The sequence below is a fragment of the Coenobita brevimanus genome, chromosome 65 (assembly GCF_032717465.1).
Source record: "Coenobita brevimanus isolate Jiangsu-jjx chromosome 65, ASM3271746v2, whole genome shotgun sequence".
In the NCBI taxonomy this organism is placed as follows: Eukaryota; Metazoa; Arthropoda; class Malacostraca; order Decapoda; family Coenobitidae; genus Coenobita; species Coenobita brevimanus.
The window spans coordinates 45,866,615-45,892,763 of NC_137018.1; the positions used below are offsets into that span (position 1 = coordinate 45,866,615).

Genomic DNA, 26,149 nt, shown 5'->3' on the forward strand with positions numbered 1-26,149 from the left:
AAAACTTCAGCTTACTACTTTAACAATGGGCACCCAGCCTACAGTATGAAACCCTGTCCACATTCCCGACAGCTTGGGGTAGGAGAAGGGAGTGAGCAGATGCTATGCTTTGAGTATGCAAACTAGTAACAAATCCCACTTGAAAACAACCAGTCACATGCCAAATTGGGAGTGAAAATTGAGGAATATAGTCATTAATTTGAAGTTCATACCTTCTTTACACCAATACACTTATAGTAAATGTACTTTCTGCTTATCGGTAATGAAGTACTGTACTTAATATACGAGTATTATGAACAGATAATGGGGTATAAAGGTAGTTTTCACATTATGATATGGTTTAAAGTGACAATATTAGGTTCTTTCAAAAATTACACCCACCAAGTATACTTGTTATACCTCAATCATATTTATTCAATGAATGTACAAGTACAGTTTTACCTGTTCATGATGAAGCTCTTAACAGTAGTATCACACTGACTTATTTTGTTACCAGTGAATGATATAAACTGTGGGATGGAGCCAAGAATATTGAAGGTATGAATTAATGTTGGGCCTGTTTCATTATGCACTCTACAGAAACTTTTCCTACACTGTCTCTGGATCCAACCCACCTCTTCTATTGTAAAATGGTGATTATGGTATATGAAGATCAAATACTGTATCAGGTAAAGCAACGGTCTGATGCTTTCAGCTTTGATGCTTCCAGATTCCATCCCCAGTAGCTCAGCTGCTGCTCTACGTTTCATTTGTTTCATTTATAAAGGCTCCAACATGCTTGCATGCATCGGCCTTGGTCACCTAATGGCGGCTCTCCATGCTGCTCGATCTCTGGCAGCTTCCCAATTCATTTCCATATCCCTGAGGTCATGCTCTATGACATCCCAGGTCTCTTTCAGTCTGCTCTTGCAACCCTACCCCCAATGTTCACACTTCTCACTTTCTGCTTCATTTTTAATGACTTGGCTCTACATTTTCATGAACTGCTTAATGGCCCTACAAAAGGTCATTACTGCATCACAAAACAGTCTTACACTACCACTGTACCTTTCTGACTCTGACACAAACAGGGAATCAGTATAATACTACCTTCTACATATGAACACATATTCTACGTTAAAAAACAGAAAGGTGCAACTATGGTCCCCTACTATAAAGACTTCAAGTACAAACATGTGGAAAATCAAGTAATTTACACACTCTATGCTGATAAGTATATATTCTTTTTTTTTTTTTTTTTTTTTCCACAATACACTTCATCATGAAGGTGATTACTATGCAACTGCAGTTTTATAACAAGCCTGTGTTAACATTGGTGTTCTATACATGTTTTGATTTGCAAAGTGGCACAGGGTCACATTTTCATTACCACACACTTTCCCTCCTAGTTAGTATTGGATGTCAGGCACAAAAAAGTGTGTAAAGTTGTACAAAAAACTATCGTTACTGAGGGGTCTGATAGATACTTAAACGAACACTACAATGGCTGCTGTTTCCGAAGGGTTGATACATCCATATCGACGCATTTATTATCATTTATTACCTCAAACACAGGAAGTGCCTCTTGTATCCCATGCATAACCAACATTGTTGTATATGTAGAGGTACCAACAGTTTCCCAGCCTCCTGCCTGTTTTTCCTTAACCATCGTCGTTTGTAATATTATTTAGCACAACGTCGTAACGATATTTTTTTGTACAGCAACTGGTTGGTTGAGGCTTTCGTTGGCCTGTTAATAGTCACTGCTTTTCATTGGCAAGTTCATGGTTTTTGTCATGTTTATGTGCATAAGCAAGTCAGGCATCAACCATTATTGTGTTTTGTCTCCCAGCTCATGTGTACGGCTTTTCATAAAATTTTCCCAACACTCAGTGATGTCCATTATATCAATGTGTAATGTGAAATTTGAATGCCTATCAGACTACATCATGGGGAGAGGAAACATACATTAAAGTATAATGAGTGTCATTAGCTCTTAAAGGTTTTTGGACTCACTGAACCAAGACACAATCATACATATGTACACTCAAAAAAAAAAAAAAAAAAAAAAAGAGAGAGAGAGAGAGAGAGAGAGAGAGAGAGAGATCAGCAATGGAACTTGTGACTGTGAACTACTTAATCTGTGTCAAGTGGATTCTTGAACAAGGATCACCTACCTATGGTAGAATATGATCTTTGGTAAACAGTCCTCAGACCCAATGAATTAAATGATGTTTGAAATTAAGTAGTTCTGCTTTAAAGGAGAAGTTGGTACTTTTGTAATAGTTTGCTTACATTTTCATTATGATTTTATATACAATACCTTGTTGCCTCCAACAAACTTTCAATGTTATGGTTGCAAGAAATATGTATATACAATTCTTTCAACATATCTGCTTCTCTTACTTTTCCTACCACTCTTCTGGTCCTTACTCCAAGTAAGGTATAGTTAATCTTTATTCTCATTATTTCTCTTCCTGCAAGCCAGCAAAAACACATACAGAAATTTATACTGATACATAGTCAGTCTGTACCCACTTCACATCTCCACATGTTCAGTTTTTATCTTCATATTCTTCTTTAATACTGCTTAAATGGAAGGGCAATTTCAGCTGATACATCTTTAATTCCTGTTCTCCTTCAGTCAAGGACAGCTGGTAGGGGGGTGGGGACTTTAAATTCCATGCATTCTTGTCCTGTTACTACTTCCTAGCCTTATCAGCTGAAGTCACAACGGTTATCACTGCTCTCCAGATAACACTTATTCAGTAAAATAAAAAGATCTTCTTTAACCCCCTTAATTCATGACACATTTTCTATTTTGCTCTTATCTTCAGGAGATCTTATTCACCATATGACAGACTCTCTGAATTGGAGGGGTTAGATATAGCCTCCATTAGCCCCTCCCCAGCAAGAAGTCTCCCCTATGCTCTGAATACAATTGTCTTGATAGCAAGAATAACAAGAAAATATGTCACTGGAGTAAAGTGGCTAATATCCTGCCAGAGCATGAAGCAGTTCAAGGCTACCTAATACTAAGTCCACCTAATCAGGCAGTAAACAGTACAGAAAAGACAAATGTACACTATAAAGTACAATATTCAATCATCATTCTAACATATATGTGTTCCCCAAATAAATAAAATTTTACTATATAACCACAGACAGGAATGGTGAAAGTGGACAGTTTTGTATGTACAAGTCATGCTGCAACCATGACAAATATACAAATATGAGAATACATTACAGTACAATATATCCTTAACATAAATATTTCTCATTGCTTCTCACTTCCTCACATATTTCTAGCTACTGCACTATATTTATATCATTACCCTTCATAAAATATAAACAATGTATTTGCTCTTATAATACAACTGTTCAGTATCAATAAATCATACAAACACTAGATAGCTTACGGAGTTTGGGGTATCAGTATGCACAAATAAAGTGTCAAAAGAAATCTGAAATTTGGAGGAACATTAATCCTCTTAAGGCATGGCTCTTCTCTTGGCTGGAAAAAATCATCTACTGGTAGCTAAAATAAAATCCTGCTACCCAACCACACCTCAAAGGTTTGGTTGTTTTTAGCCTAGGACCTTACTGCAGACCTGTTCCTCCAGTTATGTCAGTCTAACAACTTGCTATCCAAATCTTTTCGGCATATTCAAAGATCCTTACTGAGGCAAACCAACATAAAACATTCTATATCTCAACTCACCTTCAACTAATCCAATACTCCCCGTTCAACAATCATTCTGACATCTATTCTGATCATCTATCGTAACTCAGCAATGATCATCTCTCACACAAATACCAAACCACATTTTTAATACGTATTAAAAAAACTCTTCCATTCTCTCTCTCCGCTATACCCAAGTCCTCCAACTCACTCACACTTGTCCTTGACGACGAGCATGATGAGATTGGTCTGGTGGATGAGGTAGGTGGCACTCACAAATACTGCATTGGCTCTGGTTGGCAAAAAAGGAAGGGGTTGAGGGTTAGTTTTTTCTTTATATTATTTTGTTTTTACCTGTATGCTCCCAATTCTGTTTTCCCTTTTCTTGTGTTTGGTTCCTAATTCATGCCATCTTTAGCTGCAAAAAAAGATTAAGATGATGATGAGGAGGAGGAGGGTGAAGATATGTACTTCCAGTAATTTCTTGGCATATTTCCTAGTTATTCTGATTTATATTGCTTTGTAGTGCTGCTCTGGGTGTCTGCCCTTTCCTCTCGTCCTTCCTTCCTCTTCAGTCGGTCTTTCCTTCATTCTTTCCACTTCCTTCTGCCTACAAGTGACTTTACACTCCCTCTTCTGTCTTTCTCTCTTTCATTCTTTCCCCTCCCTTCCGCCTATGGGTGACTGTACACTAACTGACAAACCAAATGTTTCCTGTACACCAGGAAACCATTTACCGCACTAGGTAGTAACCATATAACCAAATTATGGCACCTGGTGGTTTAATGGATAATTAAGGTGTTCCAACTGGATTGAGCCTGTGTAGGTTTATATCCAAGGGGTAGTTGGGGTTTACTGCTCACATAATGCTACTCAGGGATGAGTGAGGCTGGTCACTCTCATCTTAAATGTCAAGACCAACTTGCCTAACCCCAGGCTCCACCGCTCCTCATGGGACAACATAGGATTGGATGATGGATGGACGGATGGACTCATTCTGTATTCACACACAGCTGGTGCAGCTACATAAACTTCAGCAAGGGAATGATGATAATGTGTTAGGTAACCACACAAAAGCAAGAAATGGTGTAAATTTTCTCTATCCTCCTATTTCATTGTGGGTGAGGTCGCCAGAGGAGAAGAGAGGATGATTGGAGGGCTGCCGATCATGTGTCATGCCAGCTTGGGTATGGTGGAGGTGGGTTATTTGTGGCATTTATGTCATCACTGGATCAGTAATGGTCATCTGCCTTTCAGCATTTACATAACAAATTTGTTCCTGTTTAGATAAACATGGAAATTCTGCTACTACACAATATATGTCAAAAGCTTAAATTGTAAACCATCATCATCATCATCATCATCATCATCATCATCCCAACCAAATTTCTCAGCTTTTTAGAATATGCCCTGTACAAATTAAAAAAATAAAAAATCTGCTCCTGTCTGAACATGGCTGAATAATCTTCTACCACATACTCTGCTCCTGTCTGAATATGGCTGAATACCGGTAATCGTTTACCACATACTACATCAAAAGCTTAAGTCCCCAGTTATCATCATCATTACCCTAACCTTCATAGGGTAAGAAGATTCAGACAAGGCACTGTGATCTCATGAGGGGCATGAAACACTCTAGTGGAGAAAGTTAACCAAAAGCACAACCTCCCTCATTTTGTCAATACGATGTATAAGGTGGCTGATAACATAGGCTGGGGTATGGAACTGCTACTGTGTGTGTGTAATTCACCGGGTCGGTCAGGATCACTTGATGGTTGTGATCGTCAGCTTTTACCCTCCCGGAATGGAGCTGAGAGCTCATATAGTCCGATCTAAGGGCAAGGCCGTGACCTTCACACACGCACACACCCGTCCCCTTGCTCAAGGGGGACAGTGTGTGTGTGCGCACGCCCCATTCCTGCATCTTTCAATCAGCTTTTGAGACACACAACAAACTGGAGCTGGACACTCCTCCTTTAATGTACAGGTAGTATCCATTAAATGTAAGCATTATGCTCCAAAATATCATTACTGTACTATTTCTTTACAACTCTTACTATAAGCCGGGGAAAACTGGCAACTTGGCATTACAGGTAGCAAAGGGAACTTTAAAATAGGGATTTTTTTTTGTAGTTTACTGTAATGATAATGGCAAAAAAGAATGAAAACATGGAAAAAATGGTTATAATCATAGTTTGCTGTAATGATAGCTGAGCAGTAATAGTCTCACTGCTTAGCACTTGTACTGGCATAGATAGGTCAAACCTAGCACCTAGCATCATTTTTCAAGCAGCAACTGAATGGCTCCTACTTTATCGGTACAGGAAGGCACTATCAATACCTTTAACTCAAATTTCCTGTAGAAGGAGAAAAGTGTGTTTTCATTTATTCATTCATCACCTAGTCCAGTGTTGACCCATTAGGAGCGTAGAAGCCTGGGCCTGGCCAAGTTGGTACCGACATTTAAGATGAGAGTGACCAGCCTCACTCATCCCCGAGTGGCATTATGTGAGTAATAAACCCCAAACACCTCATTTTTTCAATTTAAAAAAAAAAGGCATGGGAAGGGAAGATCAGTAACTTTTTTAACATTCTGCGAAATAACAGATACCGTATAGTTCCTTTAACTCCACTACTCATTTTACAATCTAAGTCGACAAGTCATCCAAGCAACAGCTACGAGCTTTATACAGTAATCACTCTAATATCCGGATGCCCAATATCCGAACATCCCCACTAACCGAACCTTATCGTCCTGGGATCAAACATTTCCAAAATGGTCCGAAAATCCAAAAAAATTGGGAAAAAAAAATCGATTTTTTGCCGTCCGTAATTTGAACTTGCCGCGCGCGCCGCGTGAGAGCATTGTTTTGGTTCGTCATTCCTCTGACGTCCGATAGAGCGCCGCTCCATCCTCCCCACTTCCCGCCTGTCTCTCACCGCGACAAGAGTCACCGCTCGACGTGAGTTTGCGGCTGTCTTCAGAGTCTTCTGTAGTCGGTACGCCATCACCACTACCCACCGATGCACCCCTTGGACGCCTGCCAGTGATACTCTCGGGCTCTGACAGTGAATAAACAGCAAGAACTTCTCCACTAGACCACACGGGAATTTTGAGTGTTGTGCAGTGAAAAAAACGGTGTGTTGTGTTAAGGTTTTCAAGTTGGGAGAAAAGACTAAGTAGAAAAGAAATTTAACGTAACTAACCTTCTTTGTTTTGGCTTTGGAAACTTAAAAAAACTTGGGAAAACTTAATGTGCAACACTTAAATTTAATGGAACATTATTTGGACTAAAGTGAACACTGTGAAAAGAACGGACTTCTGTGTGTTAGTGACTAAGTTCAGTGCAAGACTTCAGGAAGAGTGTAGTGCAAGTGCTTCAGGAAATCGTTCTTACTGTCAGAGTCCGAGAGGAGGCGGTTATTCATCGAGGTGGCCAGGGACTTGCTGTACGTAGCCAAAATGTTTCATGTTGTACTATTTTCCATACTATATTTACCAGAATGTTTCATATTGTATTTTTTCCCATACTATACTTACCAGAAAGTGTCATACTGTACTTCTTTCCATACTAAACTTACCTCATGCATGTGCAGTAGGAATGTGTTTTTCAGAGTTCGGTTAGGTTCGGTTAGAGTCCATAAGTACCAGAATGTTTATTAATGTATGAACATACTTCTAAACCCACATTTTATGTGTCTATTGCATTTATTTCAGTCATTTATGTGCCTTATTGGTGTGATTTGGGTGTTAAATAGGTGCTATGCATGTCCGGAGGGAGTTGTATAGGTGTTTCTCTGTGTTAGGGTCCGTAAGTACAAGTCCATAAGCTGGGGCCCAATATCCGGACAAAACCAATATCCGAACCTACCGATGGCTCTATTGATCCGGATATTGGAGTGATTACTGTACTTAGATACTTACATTCTGATCTTACAAAATAAATTACTGACTTTGGTTAAAAGAAAATGGAAATGCTTTTATCGTTAATTTGAAAAAATACACAGCTGAGGTAAAAAAGGCCTTGAAACACAGAGAAAAGGATTGGTGAACTGAGGTGTGAGGTACAGTGGATGAAGCATAGTGCACTGATTTGGACATGTATAAGTAAATACCTCTGAGGATGAGTATTGTACAAAACAAATCTGACAGAGTGAAGATAGTATGATACAGCATGGGCCAAAGTAAAACAGATGTATGCAAGGAATATATACAGTAATATCCTTCTAACACTTAAACAATACCAGTACTTTCCTCCAAAGCAAGAATCTGACACACTGGATGTATAAAAAGTACATCAAAGAAATCATCCGATCTACTGTAAGTCTTGTCAAAACTCTTAGCAACTCTTAGCTCTGAGGTTGTCTGCTAATCCCTTCAGCCTGAGGACATATTTTCAACTTAATTTTTGCCATCTCCAAATAGGTATAAAGCACTCACCTCATCTTGGGTGTTTCTTCAAAATAGGGAGGTTATAAAGCCTTAGTTAATCCCTTCACTACTGCTATTGCCTATTGCATAAGACCACTGAATCAAATCGCTTGGTAGTAATACAAAAAAACAATACATCACTAGGCTGAAGGGGTTAAGAACATTAAAGAATGTTAAAAAGTACTCACTGCCCCTCCTTGAAGTACTCCTTAAGAGTATTACTGAACTTCTTGCTATGCTTCACAAAATCTCGCTTGCGATGCTCAAGTGCCTGCTTGCCCTGCGTACCGGGGATATACTGTGACACTTCTGATACTGCATCAAGCAGTTTCTTGATAGCACTTGCAATCTCCCTGTAGTGAAAATTTTATTACAGGTACTGGAAGACAAGAAGCAACTCTATGAAGTATGATTTTGTTAATGATAATTCTAGCAGTCCTCATTATATGTACTGGATAAGTATCAGAACACCACAAGTTTTCTCCATACAAATGGTGCTGTAAATTGAGGAGATCTGTCATAACAGATGTTAAGATGGTGACTGTAATATAATAAGCACTCTTTCTGCAATTTATTGTGGAATTAACCACACAAATGAATGCAAAAAAGGGTGACATGTTGGTAATGGGTATAAGCTGATCCAACATTACTCTTCAAATAATAAGAGGTCCATGGCTTAGATATCATACTGTAGGTAAGCAGTATAAGTCAATCCCACATTATCCTTCAGTACAGAAATGGCCCACAGCTTAGCTATCCTACTGTACATTGTTGTTGTTATTGTTCTATACTGGTCTGTCCGGTCATTCAGACTCACCAACCACAAGGAAGCAGCTGCCTTCCTGCGGTAGGTAAGGCCTCACCATCATCACAGCAGGGTCCTTATACATGAAGAGGTGCAGGAAAAATTGAGAAGGCACAGCCCCCAGAAGGGTGAGCTATGTATAGAGAGATATGTACTGTTGTAAGTGGTATAAATTAATCCCACATTACCCTTCAAAAACTGGGTGGCCTATGGCTCAGTTACTGTAGCCTGCAACATGCAAGTTGGTTATGTCATATATAAATTAACTGTGTAGGCTTACTGACACACATTTACCAGAATACAGTATATCATGGAGGTAATATAAGACAAAACACAACAGCATTATATGACAAACTTGATGGTTTCCAAGAAGGTCTTCCTGTCAGTGATTTCATCCGGGATGCGTGAAAGGATGCGCTTCAGGTTGGCAGACTTGCGGTTCAATTCCTGGAAGGCATCTTCGGTTCGGGTTACACGGTAGTCACCCGCTGCAAACACATTGGGAGTGTGATACTATTGTAACACTGGTAATGTTAATGACCACATTAAGAACATGGGGACTGAGATTTTAAGATTGATGACAATTATAGGAACATGGGATGTGAAATGGTATTATATTCTAAGGTTGATTGGTAAGGTTGATTAACTTTATAATGAATAGGGGGAGTAAAATATTAAGGCTGATGATTATGATTACAACTACACAGGGTGCCAGATGTTACTGTACATTAACACAAGTACTATAATATAAACTGATGATGCTTACAGGAACAGCTCTCTAAATTATCATCATCATTAAAACTAAGTTTTTGGTTAAAAAAAAAAAAAAAAAATAGCATCATGCGTCTCCCACTCACTTGTATGTGTGCATCACTACAGCATACATAGAAGAATTGATGCCATTTTTTTTTTTTTTCAACACAAAGTTTTTTCTTCTTTTTTTCCCCAGCATAAGAAAGAATAACAGTGACTGAATAAAAGTTATGTGTTTTTTAAATATGTCACATGAAACTAAATTTATGAAACATTTATGTAACCACATACAGTATGGTGGTAGGTGGTGGCAACCATCATCCACTCACTAGATGTAGTGCTGCCTGCTTCTTCCTTCACCTTCATCATTCTTTTTCTGTGTCTGCCCTCCTCTATTTCTATTTCTCCCATCTTTCCTGTCACTTAATATTACTCATCTTTCTTTTTCAGGTGGCTTTACACTGAGAAACAAGACAAATGGTTTCCTGTAAGCCAGGAAATCATTTACAATGCTGGGTGGTAACCATATAACCAATCCATATGTGTCAACAAGTGGGTTGGTGAAGGGTTTGTGCCCCTCCCCATAAAACAACGAACTCAAAGACAAACAGCCGCTCCTTACAGGACTGTGGCGTCTGGGTAAAGACAGACAGACAGATTTATGTTTCTTTGCTGAGATTATACTATTCAAAAATAACCTGAAATTGAGTAGATTCATACCACAACACCTCATCCTGGCACAGTACAATACTGTACTCACAGTCAGAGTCATTGACAGAGCCTTGGAGCCTCAGAAGAGACTCATTCATGTTGACAGATAGATCAGCTTTCCGCACCAGCCCCATCACAAGTTCATACGTGAAGCCTGGATGAGCCGTCTCTACTTTGCTCAGAGCAGCACGCAGAGTCTGGCTTGAAGCTACATTTTCCCGTTCTATCTAGGGGTTGAGGAAGAAGATACACTAAAAACAGGGCAGGAAGAAAAGAAATAAAAGAAAAAAAATATTACAGTATAAGAAGCCCTAAGTCTCAATGTTGATATGACATCTAAATACAGTGGTCCTTTGGTCATTGCACATAACTGGTACAGAGCCTAGTGCATGACAGCTAAACTGCACAATGTAAAAGCACAGAACCTATGGGATTTATCCTAACTGGTACTGGGCAACCCACTCATAAACCCAAATTTTCCCTTTTGCAACAATTTATAGTGGGCAGGTTGTTAGCACAGAGGCACAGTTCTTGAGAACAAAAGGAGGGACTCCATCAGGCCCATATGCCTTGTTAGTACTGAGGCCTGTGATGGCAGAAAATGCATCAGCTGAAGAAATTTTAGTGCCAGCCATGAGGAAGTCAGAAGGGGGAAGTGATGGAGGAACAGCACCGGAATCGTCTAGGGTGGAATTGGAGGAGAAAGTCTGAGCAAAGAGATCTGCTTAATCAGCAGAAGAAATACGGTAGCTACAGAGCCATCAGAGTAGAAAAGAAGAGGGAAGGATGATGAGGAAAAGTTGTTAGAAAGGTTTTTGGCAAGGTACCAGAAGGAGCGGGAAGAATTAGAGTTGGAGAGTACAGATGAAATTGTTTTTAGCAGAGTGAAGAACAGACTTGGCACGATTCTGGGCAGAAATGAATAAATGATGTGATTCAGGGGTGGTTGGCTCCGGTACCTTTTATAGGCCCTCTCCTTGTTGCGGACAGCAATAGAACAAGTGTGATTAAACCAAGGTTTTCTTGCATTAGTCAAAGGGTATGAGAATGGAATGTATGCTTCCATGCCCGAAAGAATAACCTCCGTAATGTGCAAGGCACACTCAGATGGCTCCCGGCCATGGAAGCAATAATCATTCCAGGGAAAATCAAAGAAGTACAGCTTGAAGGCCTCTCAATCTGCAGCTCCAAAGTGCCACAGACGACGTTTCTTTGGAGGGTCCACAGGCCGTACCGGAGTGATAGGACATGTTAAGGTGATAGGGTTGTGATCGGAGGAGCCCAACGGAAAGAAAAGATTAACAGCGCAAGCAGAAGGATTAGTTGTATGGAAGAGGTCAAGTATGTTGAAGCTCTCTCCAAGGCAGTCAGGGATACGGGTAGGGTGCTGTACAAGCTGCTCTAGGTCATTAAGGATAGAAAAGGTATAGGCTTGTTCACCAGGTGGATCAGTGAAAGGAGAGGAGAGCCAAAGGTGGTGGTGAACACTGAAATCTTCTAGAATGGAGATTTCAGAGAAAGGAGAAATAGATAGAATGTATTCCATCATAGAAGTAAGATACTCGGTAGTCAAAGAATTTTTGATAGTAGAATTAGGGGATAAGTAAACAGCACAGATATATTTAGTCAGAGAATGACAGGAAAGCCGAAGCCAGAGAGTAGAGAATTCAAAAGAGCCGAATTCAGGAACACGAGAGCAAGATATGTCGTTGCGTATATACGGTATACACAACAGCCACCTTTGGCTTTGAAATCAGTATAGAGAAAGTAGGAGGATACAGAAAAGGGTTTGCTGTCAGTTGTCTCAGACAGCTGAGTCTCACGTTAGGAAAAGAAGGTGAGGTTTAGAGGAGAGGTGGTGCTTAACGGAGCGAAAGTTAGAGGAAAGGCCGCAAATGTGGCAGAAATGAAGAAGAAGTGAGTCAGACCGTGGTTCCAGGCAGCCATAGGAAAGATATCACTTGTTAGCATGGAATCTCCTGCAGTTTGACCAAAATTTAAATAACAAGACAACCACATTTACAACTACTAACCAATGGTGATTGTAAACATAAGAAAAAAAAAATAATAAAAGCAAATGAGAGAGGGGGGTGTGAGCTGGGAGCAAGGCAATGACATGACAGGGGACAGGGTGACATGGAGGCGATTTGCTTGTGGCCACCCCTTACGGGATTAAGGCGTCTGGCAATAGATAGATAGAATAAAAGCAATTACTGTTCTCTGTGTCAACACTCTACAGAAAATTAAAAGTTTATGACAAGAACTGTCACAAAGAGTACAGGGGAGAATAAATAAGATAATACCTGCCATAAAATGAAGTTAGACTGAAGAAAACCAGCCTTATGTCACTAGAAATGAGAAGCTTTAGAAGTGACCTAACTGACGTACACAAAATCACGCATGGCATGGAGAAGCTTAACACTGAACATAATTTTCCACTGAACCAAGGACCAACTAAATTAAAATCTTCAAACAGCAATCAAGACTTAATCTGAAAAAGCACTTTTTCTCACAAAGGGAAGTAGATGAATGGAACAACTTGCCAGAGGAGGCAGTTTTGGTCAAAACAACAAACAGTTTAAAGACGACTGGAAAACTATTCAGGCACTTCGGGGAACAAGAGCCAGTGAAGGCTTCCTGTCCCAGTCCTAAACCATCTGCCTGGGAAGTGACTGCATCTCCAGGCAAGAGTGGTAAGTTCTGGTAACTGACATCATTTTGCACTATACTAGTATTCTGTGGAAACAACTTGGCTAACATCAGGCTACCTATATTTACGAACGACTGAAGAATGTTGCATTCACAGTCTGGTTAGTTCTCATTAAGCTTTACTTGTGCGTAAAACTTATGACTATGCCTCTCCACAACAATTTACACCCATCAATTTCATGAAGTTTTATGAAGGAAAAATTCCATACTGTATTACAAAAGTAGGTGGCTTTTCTAAATTTTCACCCCAATATAGTTCCCTCTAATCACGCCAACCAAAAGATCCTTGCATTTATTTCTATAACTTAAGATGAACATATTACTTCCCTACAGAAATCTGAAAGCTGCTCTATATTTTGAGAGGGGTTACCTTGACAGTTACCTGTGCTAATATGGGACGAATTAAGACTGGAAAAACGAGTGAAGCCACGGGTGCATTTGGTGCGTGGTCTCCCATGGTCATTATCCCAGAAGCCGTGGCTACACGCCCTCAGAGAAACACAGTACAATGCAATAGAGTACAAGGACAGGTAGCTCAAAGCTCCTCCGATAACTCGCAACGTAAACACCTCGTTGCTAATATCCTATCTCGTTTTAGGGACCCGTTATTACTACATGTTTTTTCTTTCTGACGGCTTCTTGACGCCATATTAGTTCTCCAAAAACACTTCCTAAGTCTGTTATTGATGTGCAGCAGTGAGATTACGGAATCCAAAAATAATCTGTGATAAAAATAACACTTCAACAAGCGATAGAATTTAGCAAAAATAAATTTTTGAAGCAGTTAATTCCCAATATCTAAACTACCTGGTGAGAAAAGTAAGATGGAAGAATACTGACTTCAGCTCGGAAGTAATTAAAACTAAAACTGTCAACATTTTCTGGTAATGTATGTCGTTTAAGTGACAAGCATTTCCTTGCCACTTTGATTTGCTAGCAATTCTTTATCAGTAGTTTTATCCCCATGTTGAGATAGTCACTAAAGGACAGCAGTGACACTGGGGGTTCCAATCATACGCAAGTTCCACAACAGCTGATAAGGAAACCAAAACTCGATTGCATTATGCTGGTTTTGTTATTTACTCAGAAAAGTATGAAACTCAGCTAGCAGCAATAAAATCAACTCTGGGCTCTAAATCCGTTTCTTTAAGCTACAATTGATATTTTTCAACAAGTTTACTGACTCTAAATGGTAGCATAATCACTTATGCAAATGCTTACTATTTACTGTTTCTCTGTATTGTGTTTCAAGTAATATATATCGAATATTAAAAAAAAAAAAAAGCCAGGTGAACCTATGCTTTTTTCCGCATCATTTTCTGTATTATCAATATTGTAGTACCGTCATAGTTGTACAATATATATCATACCCTTTCATATCTGTTATATCCTACCCTTATAATAATAATAATAATAATAATAATAATAATAAAAATAAAATATATACATATACGGTATATATATTAAAAAAAAAAAAAAAAAAAAAAGGGTTGTAGAAGACTTGAGTGTTCCGCAAGGATCTTCAGACCGACCAAACATGGCTTCAAGCAGAAGGAAACAAGATGAGAAGAACCTCAAAGTTCTACGTGAACTGGGCTCCCAGCCCGCTAATAGAACGTGTTTTGATTGCCATCAGAGGGGGACGACGTACATCAATATGACCGTGGGCTCCTTCGTGTGCACATCATGCTCGGGTATCCTGTAAGTAATGAGACCCGGGGTGTCCTGTGTCGTCGTCTTTGGCTACTGCGACTTTTCCTTGTCAGGTAGATCCAAGCATTTTAGAGTTTCTCAGCTTTTCATGGGCTTTCGTCATCGTTAGAAGGTTGCCTCGCTGTGGAGATTTGAAAAAGTGAATTTAGTTGTAATGGCTGAGAGCTAGCTTATGAAAAACCACTCTGAGAAATCTGGAAGAGGGGTTTCGTCATTAGTTCGGTGAAGGCGTAACCAAGTGTGACTTCGTGGACCTTGAATATATTATGTTTGTTCGGTTGAAACTTTCACAGAATTTCCGTTATTCATAAAGAAATATTCCTGGGCTCTTTTGGGTAATTGGAATGCTGCATGATGAGGCACCACATCATTTGACCACATTCATTTTTTCCTGCCATGTTTTAATTGAGTGGGTATTTACACCTTGTGACAGTATCAGATTGGTATTGTCCTGTACTAAGCATTGGCCAATACATTTATTGTTCTACAACTCAAATTATCAGAAAAGTTTGTGTCTAATCTCTTGAGATTGTAAAAGACGTCAGGTTAATATATGGTACTGTGGTAGCATTTCAGATTTTAAAAAGTCAGACTTAGACGAAGAGTATTTGGAGAAGTTTTCATAATTATCTTCACAGGGGAAGCCAGTCCCTACTAAGATAACAATATGCAGTGGGTGGTCTGCAAATACCAGACATGGGTGGATAACTCAACTGTCATATTTAATTGATAGCTAACCTGAACCTTTGTTGAGCTGCAGAACTCATATGAGGCATATTAAGGTCTGCATGAGCCATGCTACAAGCCTTATACAAGGTATGGTAATCCTTAAGGAGACATGGGACCACCTCTTAAAAAAGAAAAAAACTCAACTGATTAAAAGTGTGATGAAGTGCATTGTCATATATCAAGAGGATCCATCAGTAAACAAGGAAAATATGGTTACAGGTGTACCGTGGTTTAATGATGCAGTTGGTTAAGTAAAAACCCATCGCTAGGCGGGGTATCGTGTTTCAGGATAGATTTAACATATAAAACATAGGGATGTGTTTTTGAGCCTTGGGTTTCCCCCTCAACCAAGTCCTAAACCTATCCAAATGAGTCCAAAAACAAGTTTCCAGCTCACCTAAACCCCAAGCTCACTGAAGCCTAAAAGCAGTTTATAACTCACTTAAACCCAAAAATAAAATATGAAAATTGTCAGGTAATTATGTCTGGAAAAAATCAAACTTAGTAAACTGTACCCCAAAATGACAATCTTCATCCCACCTGTGACTAAAACACATCACTAGAAGTCTAGAAACAGTTAATAAATCAATCTAAACACAAAATTTAAGTCTAAAATATCATAAAAATCATTAAAAAAATAAAAGCTAAACCCATTGTTAAACTGGGGTTTAGCCATCATTAGGCCGATAAGGTGGTGTTTCTACCCCCTCACTAAGCCAGGGTATCATGTAACGGGGTATACAGTAACTGTACATAAGGGATGGGTTAGGTTAGATGAAGATAAGTTTGGTTAGGATAGTACAAAATTGGTTAGGTTTGTGGAAAATAGGTTAGGTTAGGATAAAGAAGGTTAGGTTAAATTATGAAAATTTAGGTTTGGAAAAGTAGGCACTGATAAGAGTAATTTAATTCAAAAGTGGCATTCTGAGATGGCATCCATCTATAAACAAACACCACTTTAAACACCTTGCACCACTGTTGAAAGAAATAAAAAACATTGAAACATGAAAATGCTGTGAGAAAACACTTATAAAGCCCTAAAGTAAGGGAAAAGCAGAAGAAAATGGCAAAATAAGGTGGTTCTATGTCTTCTTAAAGATTACATGGGGTACAGATTACATTGGTTATAAAGCAGTGATTCAGGGGAAGTAAACTACGGTATGTTTTCGTTTTAATTTTTGAAGGCTTCAACATGCTTACAGCGTCGGCCTTGGTCACCTAATGGCAGCTCTTCATGCTGCATGATCTATGGCAGCCTTCCTGTTCAGTCCCTTAACCCTGAGGTCACGCTTAATGACCTCTTCCCACGTCTTTCTCGGTCTTCCCCTTGCAACCCCACCCCCAATATTAACACTTCTCGCCTTCTGCACCCAATTATCATCCCCCGTCCTCTCCACATGCCCAAACCATTTCAGTCTACCTCTCCTCATCACGCCAATACACTCCAGTCCCATCCTAACTCTCAACTCTTCCATCGTAAACCCAGCCTCCCGAGGCCTTGCATGCAGGGACGTACTGCACATCCACCTAATCATTGTCATTTCTGTACATTTGAGCCTGTGAATATCCTCTTCTTTACTGGCCAGGTCTTACTACCATACAGCATCACACTCCTAACACATGCTGCATACAAAGTCCCCTTAGCACGAAGGGAGAGTCCTCTCATTGTCAGGAGAGGCAACAGCTCCCTGAATTTCTTGCAACCACTTCTCACCCTAGCCACAGAGCTAGCTCCAGCCCCACCTCCAGCACATAACATGTCTCCCAAATAACAAAACTCCTCCACACACCCAAGAGACTCAACAGCAAGTTCAATCCTTTCATGCTTGACAATCTCCTCTGCTCTCCCCGACACTCCGCACGCATAAAATCAGCATTATCTTGCAGTCTACCTCTAATACCACTACATCTCTTGTGCACCCATTTATCACAAACGCTGCACAAGATGGAATTACTTCCCACACCCTTGTGGCAAACTGCACATGGCCACTTTCCCCTGTCTTTGACAGTACCACCACCAACCCTAGATATCATCACTTTTGTTTTATCTGCATTTACTCTTAAGCCCTTGTGCCCCATACCATCTCTTCACTTCCTAAATCTTTCCTCCGCCTTCCTTTCATTCTCTGCAATCAACACCAATTCATCAGCATACAACATCTCCCATGGGAATCTGTTTCTAAAGTCACGTGAAAGGGCTTCAAGTAGCATGATAAACAACATGGGACTCAAAACTGACCCCTGATGCACACCAGCATTCACGGAAAACTCATCTCTCAAATCTCCATTCACTCTTACCTGGGTACGAGCACCCACATACATAGCCATAACCACCCTAATAGTCACTCCTCGATCCCAAGCTTTCTCATTGCCCACTTCACCACCTCTCTAGGGACTCTGTCAAAGGCCTTTTCCAAATCACCAGAAACAAAATACAGATCCCTTTTCTTCCCAGTATACTTTTCCTGAAGCTGTCGAACAGTGAATATGACATCAGTGGTCCCCCTGCCTGGCATAAACCTAAACTGCATCTCATCAATATGCACTCTTACTCTAATCATACCTTCTAAAACTCTCTCCGTTATCTTCATTATCTGATCTTAAAGTTTTATACAGTACCTCCATAATTTCCTCTTTCCAGGGCATCGCCCTTCCCTTTGTACACATTTACAATTACTCTTTTCAACCAGTCATCTGGGACAACACACTCATATATAATCATATTTATCAGGTCAGTGACTAACCTCACCCGTATATCTCCTGAGGCCTTCAACATTTCAGCATTCAACCCAGACACACCTGCTGCCTTCCCCACCTGCATCCTGCCTATTGCCTTCCTCACAGTAGCAGTGTCAATCAAAGGCCAAGGGCCAAACACTGGATCTGCTGGCTCCAAACCTTCCCTGTCGCAGTCCAACTCTCATTCAACAACCGGCTATAATGCTCTCTCCATGCATCTTTAATATCCCCACTGTTCGCCACTACCCTTCCTTCATCATTCTTCACACACTGCTCACCTATAATATCCTGATTATCCCTCTTCATCTGATTTGCCACCTTAAATATCATATTTTTCCTTTACCCAAGATATAGGTTATCAAGTAAAAGTCTCTGACTCAGACTTCGTCCTGTATACCTCTCTTGTAGCTGTACGCATGGCAGCCAAGTATTGGATAGAAAAGGGATAAGAGTTTGCTGCTAGACGGGTGCTACGTGCCCGTTGTAGGGGTGGAGGAATGCATGCAGACAGTTCAGAGGAGCAGTGACCATTGAAGTAGTGATAGAAAAGAGATAAAGATGCAACAGTGCGGCGAAGAGACAAAGGTTGAAGGGAGTCAGTAAGAGGAGGAGAGTTAATGAGGCGAAAAGCCTTTGACTCCACCCTATTGAGAAGAGCTGTATGTGGGGAGCCTCCCCACACATGAGAGTTGTACTCCACACAGGGGTGGATAAAACCCCTGTATAGAGTCAACAATTTTGCAGGGGTAAAGAAGGAACGGAGTCAACTTACCACACCCAATCTCTTGGAAGCAGATTTTACAAGTTGGCAATCTCATAATTGCTGACTATTTCCTGTATTCTTACATCCAAATGTCTGTAGTTAAATTTTAGTGGGTATTGGGTTCACAGCATGCAAAAATAGGTGATCATAATCGCACATCTCCTCATTTAATCCCAGTTTAATATTATTTAGCATGTTTTATATAAACCATTAATAACTTGTAAATTTATGAGATTGCCAACTTTTTAGTGGGTGAATGAATGAAATTGACACAGGCATTGTGGAGTTATTGAAATTCAAATAATTAAACTCATTTGTCAAAAAAATATGTTTTGGTTGGTAACTACTTGTTCCATGGGATGCCTCTTGTGTTTCTTCCATGATGTCATTTGCACTCATCATTGTCGGTTGCATTGATATCAGTGATGGAACAGCAGTTAGGTGCTGAGTTCAAGCAGCAAGTGAAGTGCATTGAAGTGATATAACTACCAGTTTAGTGAATTGGATTTCATTATTATTATTATTTTATTTTATTTTTTTATTTATATTTATTTATTTTTTTTTGAAGGAATCTGGTGGGTGACCCCTGTCCAAAGACCTGTCCCCATTGAGCTCATGCAATAACTGACTTTACAGCAGAAATGATACATCATTATGCATAGGATATTTTCAAAATGCATCCTCATCATAAAATGATGGCATGCTGTACTGATATCCTAGTTTCTTTGTCTTCAGTAGCTAATTTATTTAGGAAACTGATAGTTGTAAAAATTCATTTCCGCCATGGTATCAGCAGATTATGAATTTATCAAAAATTAGTCAAAACAGAGTTTGACATTTTTTAGAGTGTTATTTGTCAGTATAATATTTCAGCTGCCCACATACGTGTATTTTCTGCTTTCAGTTGTGCAGTACTATTGTAACTTCCTTCTTGTATTTATACAGTTGAATAGAGTATTACCTATATGTAAAGTGCGGTTTGGCAGGCACTCTGTAATCCAGTACTGGAGATAAAACGTCTTAGTTTGGGTGATTGCCTTGCCTGGACTCGGTTCCCAAGAGGTGACTGGAGTCTTATTGATCATGTAGGCTAATGCTGCCTGGGAGATAGGTTTATTGCCCACTCTTAAATACACTGGACTATGGTAGCCTATCCTCAAGTCACTCTACCTCAAAGAGGGTAATGTAGGGTTGACTTACCATTTTTACCATATTGCTAACCTATTATTTACTATAGTTTTAGCCACTGATTTATATCTACCTTGTCATAAGAATGTACGGTGTACTTTTCAGCCGAGGCCTCAACCCACCCCACCGTGTTAAGTCAATCTCCATGGCAACCTTCACCCAGGAGGAGATAGATCAAATTAAATCAAAGGGCAATCAGGTAAGATCACAGAGATAAGGACCTGTATCCTCATGAGCTAAGGAGGTTTTCTAGCATGTTTACTCAGAGATTTATCTTGAATATTCTATCTGTCTATCCATCATCTGTGTAAGGTGCCATAATCCCATAAAGGGTGCCTGTTTGAGTTAGTTGTTTTACGGGAAGCGGCAATAACCCTCTGCCAACCCACTTGTTGACACGTAGGGAACATGTATGAGCTGGTTATATGGTTACCACCTGGTGTTGTATATGGTTTCTTGGCTTACAGGAAACCATTAGGTTTGTCCCTGACTATAAAACTATCTGAAAAAGAAAGAGTGACAGCAAAGATGGAAGAAATAGGAAGAGAGGAGAAGGTGAAGGAAGACTTAGGTAGCACTACATCAAGTGAGTGAATGATGATTGCCACCATCTACCAACAGTTGATGCACACATATTTAAATACAGGTGCCAATAATGTTGTGCGCCAAAACATCCAGATAAAAAGTACAGGTGAAAAGAAGAAAGAGGGTTAAATTGTGTTCCTTGACAGATAATGAATCTGAAAGGAAACAACAGAAAATGGAAGACACTGGACATTGACTTGGGTAAAAGTTAAGTTTTGACATGGTTGAAAGATAAGTTTGTTGTGAATGAAGATATATCTCAGGTTTAGCAGTAGGTCAGGGGGAAAGGAAACCTTTGTGTTCCCATCTGTTGCAGAGTAGGGAGTAATTACAGGCAGCAAGTTGAAAGGAGCTCTACTGATACCTACCAGACTAACATCCAAAAGACTTGCTAGCCCGATAATAAATTCCCTTCTCTCTTTCGCAGTTCAATATTCATTAATGTCCAGATTATCATTTAGAAACATGATTGTCCTATCTAATATTTTCTTCCTGTCTTCCAGGAAATTTGCATAGCAAATGGAAACATTTTCATTGATTTATGTGTTTATGGGTTTGCTATTATTATTTTGGTGGTGCTTCTAGGTCTGTATGAACCATCACCTTTGAGTAATGGCCCATACAAAGTGCTACCCAAATTGTTTTTGTTTTTTCATTATGTTTCAGATGTTGCATTCACCTCAACTGTAGTTCTAATGAGGGGCAGCTACCACATGTATCATCAGTAGGAGTTGTTTTTCACATTCAGAATTTTTCAGATTGTATGCAAAAATTTTTCCACTAATGGTATGATCCATGGTGACTCCACCCTACTGATATAAATCTTTCAGCACATCCATGTAGTGTTTATAAGACTTGTTACTCTTCTGTAATACTGGTACAGTACTTCTTTAAACAGTACCAATGATTTAATTTGCAGTACTGCAGTGCAGTGTGGCTAGGGCTGTATGATGCAAAGCTGAGCCCTTTCCCTGATACCAAAGATGAAAACAAGATCAGAGAATTTATGATCACCAAGTATGAAAAAAAGAGGTGAGTACTATATTACATTGCCACATAATACACTTAATACTTAGTGCTTTCTTTGATATATTTAGTGTGATGAACTTAAATTTTTTCTTTACCGTCATCCTCATCATCATATGGACCTCCTTTCCCACCTTAGGGCAGGATGAGGCGAAGCAGTGTCCTGACAGCCCAAGTTTGCCCAGTTCAATGGGCGATGCTTCCATTCACTCATCCTTCAAGCCTGTGGAATCCTGGCTGTATCAGATAACACAAAACATTCACCACATTCTGTAGCTTCACATAAACATATCCGATAGGGTCAGTCTGGATGCTGTCATGTTAAAAAAGGGTGACAAATCCCTGATCATGAAATACTTCTCACAACATTCATCCAGCCAGCTCGATCTCTTGTCAGCCCCTGTCCATACCGACTTCAATACCTCTCTTCCTCACACATTTATCCATCATATCCCTCCACCTTCTCCTTGGCGTACCTCACCTCCTCCCTCCTTCAGATTCACTTAGATGTACCTTTTTCACCACTCTTTATCCATTCTTTCCATATGACCACACCATCTCAGTACACTCTCTTTGATTCTGGCGTTCATAGGCTTCAGGAATGTGCTATCGTTTAAACATTTAAACGTTTAAAATGGTTTTCAGAAAGTTTGATTGATTGGAAAACGATTATGGTGAAAAAGTTTGATTAAACTGGTATTCGATTCTGGAAGTTTGAAACATTTTTGCTGTGTGTGTGTGTGTGTGTGTGTGTGTGTGCGTCACGGCTGCGCATGTGTGTGTGTGCATTTTCAGTGAAGAATGTGAATTTCATGGTATATGTTAGAGTTTATTGTGCTTCTTTTTTAACTACAAAATGAGACTGCCATTCTCTGAAAATATTTTGCCAGAAAAAAAAATGCAAAAAATATTATGAATAGATGCTAAATAAGATAAATGATCAGCGAAGTTAAGCAACGTTGGGTCTGGTTAGTAGTTGGATGGGTGACCGCCTGGGAACACCAGATGCTGTTGGCATCCCTACGTGTCAAGTGGGGTTGGTGGAGGATTAGTGCCCCTCCCTGTAAAACAATTAACTCTAAGCCCTTGGCCACCCCGTTTGGGATACATGGCGTCTGGCAGTGAATGAATGAAATGATGTCCACAGTGCTCACTCCTCACTTCAAACTGCTGTTCGAGACGGATGAGGCTTCAGTGACACAAATCACAGATCGTATCAGTCGTGCAATTGCAAATCTGGGACATCAAGAGACAGGAGTTGGTGGCGATGGTGAGGGAGACCGAATTTTTGGCGATGCCGAAGGGGATGATTTTTTTGACGGCATCGTGAAAACAACTGACATCTTGGACATGGTAGGGTTCTACCTGAACGACTCCCGAAGCTTCCACAGTATCCTACAAGAGGAGCAGTATTGGCACCTGAAAACACTTTACATCCAGATGAATGCTGCCCTCATGTCAAGCGCCCCCGTAGAAAGACTGTTCAGCATTGCTGGTCGTGTTCTAGGATGCCACAAAGCATTGAATGACCACATGTTTGAACTTTGGTTGCTCCTGAAACTCAAGAACTTTTCATGGACAAATTAAATTCTCCTTGGTCCAGTTCAAGAGAATACCTATTTTTGTACATATGTAGTGATTGTAATTTTCTATGAATTAGCATGGCACTGTAAAAAAATGCGAGCATGATAAAATGTAAGAATATATTTATGAACTAAAATATGGTATTTTATATACTCTATTCCATACAGCTCAGAAGTTTGATTAAGTTTAAAAAAAGTTTAAAAGTGTACAAAAAATAGTTTGAAAATACAATTAAACTTTGATTAAAAGGGTGCTTGAAAAAGTTTTAAATGGGTAGAAAAAACAATTGAACATTACTGATAGACTTCCTCACTCCACATCTTTCACGAATCACATTATTTCATATCACATCCACTCTCTCTACTCCACATACATTCCTCAGCAATCCCATCTCCATTGCTTTCACTCTTGACTTTTCATTTTCATGCCACACCTAGTCTCACATCCATCATGCTAAAGTTGGCACTAACACTCCTTCATGTAAGCCTTGCACAGCTGCAACACTCAAGCCTCTGTTTCTTATCAAGGCCTTCATAGCACCAGCTACTTCCTTCCTTGTGTCACTCACTTTCCACCTCTTTTGCACATTTTCCTCTCTTTTCTATCACTGTACTCGGGTATTTAAACTCTCTCACCAATTCCAGTCTCTCTCCATTCACTGTTACATCAAACTGGGAGTCACCTTCTCTCTCAGTAATCATCACTTTACTCTTTTCTACATTTTCTCTCAAGTCACGACGCTCACAGACATTAGCAGAACTTCACTAGCCTACCAAGTTCTTGTCTGGTATTTGCAAGTAGTACTGCATCATTTAGCATACAACAAATTTGAGATAGTCCATCCATCACTGTTCATTACCAATGCCATCCCTCACTCCATTACTCATATTTTTACTTCTCTCATCGCCCTGTCCGAATATATATTGAACAATCATGGGGACATCACACAGCCTTGTCGCACGCCCACACTGATCATTAACCATTCACTTAGTTGCCCATTTACCCTTTCACTTGCCTTACTACTATCATAAAAGCACTTTACGGTACCTAGCAGCTTACCATGTACACTCGCTCCAGAAAGTATGAGTGCAGAATATGTGCTAGATATTATGACACATGGAACAAAGGAAACTGGAAATTGCAGTTCTGTCCTCCCACATGCAGGCATCCCAGATGATAGATGATTGCTATATCAAATACCTCTTGTGTCCTTCATAATGAGTAGGGAATGGCAGCAAATGTTATGTTATATACAAGTATTATCGGGTTGTGACTGCCACATGGTCGAATCATTCCAGATGGCATCGCACCCACAGTGCACTGATACTTTCTGGAGCGAGTGTACCTGTACACCGTATATGCACAAAACCTTCCGCAGTCCTTCTCTGTCTACTTTGGCGTATGCTTTTTCCAGATCCCTGAATCCCATGAACACCTTATAATCCTTCTCACAGACCTTCTCCACTGTCAGTCTTACTGTAAAAGTTTGATCCACACATCCTCTGCCACTCCTAAAGCCACTCTGTTCATCACTCACTAGGACTTCTTATATCTTTCTTACTTTCTCTATAATAATTCTTCCATATACCTTCCCTGCCACACTCAGTAAACTTATGCCACGATAATTCTTGCACTCACTTCACTCACTTTTGTCTTTGTGCAGGGGTACAATCACAGCCTTTTTCCACTCAGCTGACACAGTTTCACTCATCCATGCCTTCTTACATATCTCCAACAAGCACTTCATTCCACACTCGTCACTACACTTAATCATCTCTGCATACACTTCATCAGCCCCAGTTGCTTTCCCATTTTTCAGCTGCATCACATCGTTCTTCACCTGTGCGAGTGTCACGTTTCCTGGCATTGCATTCCTTCTCAGCACACCCCCAAAACCAGTCATGTTTACAGTGGCTGTGCTCTCTCTATTCCCATTCATCAGGCATTGAAAATATTTTTCCTTTAATATCTTAAAGTCAATGCATTGTTTAATTCATAATGGAAGAGAACTGGTGGTTCAATTTGGCAGTTTGTGAAATGTGCATTAGGACGTTGATTTAATGCAAGATTGGTACAAGGGGACTCGCATTAAATTAATCTTGCACTAAATCTGAGGACTGTTTAAGGGAAATGGACGGTTGATACTGATGAAGGTACATTTGTTTTTCTTAGATTTGTCTGATTTTTTAAAATGTTTTGTTACTTTATCTGAGCAATAACATCCCAAAATTTGAGTGAATTTTGTCAATTAGTTGTTACAGAAAAAAATAATATATGCATAATATGTATAAAATAAGAGGAATGGGAAACCAGGGGAAGTGTGTTCATCTGATCTCTATGATATTTGGTAGTTTTACTAATAAAACTCTCATTAATAAATTGTCTTATCAGCTTTGTAATATTCATCACCATTGCTGAACAAAAAAATTCCTGAAATGCCTATGTATTTATCCCAAATATTACCCCCTTTTTGCCATGTTTAAAATATCATTACAGTCATGTTTGTCAGTCTCTGAAAACAATATAAGCACAAAATGTTCCCCGTTCATTCTTCTTTTTGTAGGTACAGTATTTTGCTTTTTGGCTTACGTTCAAAACTAATGGAGTTATATCACACCAAAGGACACTTAAGTTTAGTTCTGAGATATCACATGTTTTGTTGATTGGAAAAGGCCTTTGACAGAGTCCCTAGAGAGGTGGTGAAGTGGGCAATGAGAAAGCATAGCTTGGAGGAGTGGCTGGTTAGGGTGG

At 39.7% G+C, this 26,149-nt stretch overlaps 2 protein-coding genes across 2 annotated transcripts in view; one reads left to right on the plus strand and one right to left on the minus strand.

Annotated features, from left to right (window-relative positions):
* Positions 1 to 387: 387 nt before the first annotated feature.
* Positions 388 to 13,616, minus strand: Ccm3 (programmed cell death protein 10 Ccm3). Its single transcript, XM_080276306.1, has 5 exons — positions 13,454 to 13,616; positions 10,412 to 10,589; positions 9,254 to 9,386; positions 8,282 to 8,446; positions 388 to 3,953 (listed from the first exon to the last, which is right to left on the minus strand). The coding sequence occupies exons 1-5, from the start codon at positions 13,532 to 13,534 to the stop codon at positions 3,869 to 3,871; spliced, it is 642 nt and encodes a 213-aa protein (XP_080132432.1). The 5' UTR covers positions 13,535 to 13,616; the 3' UTR covers positions 388 to 3,868.
* Positions 13,617 to 14,608: 992 nt separating this feature from the next.
* The window catches only part of LOC145404878 (uncharacterized), a 108,439-nt gene continuing 96,898 nt past the window's right edge, over positions 14,609 to 26,149 (plus strand). The window contains exons 1-3 of the mRNA XM_080276379.1: positions 14,609 to 14,772; positions 20,309 to 20,402; positions 21,708 to 21,820. Of these exons, the coding sequence (XP_080132505.1) occupies positions 14,609 to 14,772; positions 20,309 to 20,402; positions 21,708 to 21,820 (371 nt within the window). The remainder of the gene's footprint in view (positions 14,773 to 20,308; positions 20,403 to 21,707; positions 21,821 to 26,149) is intronic.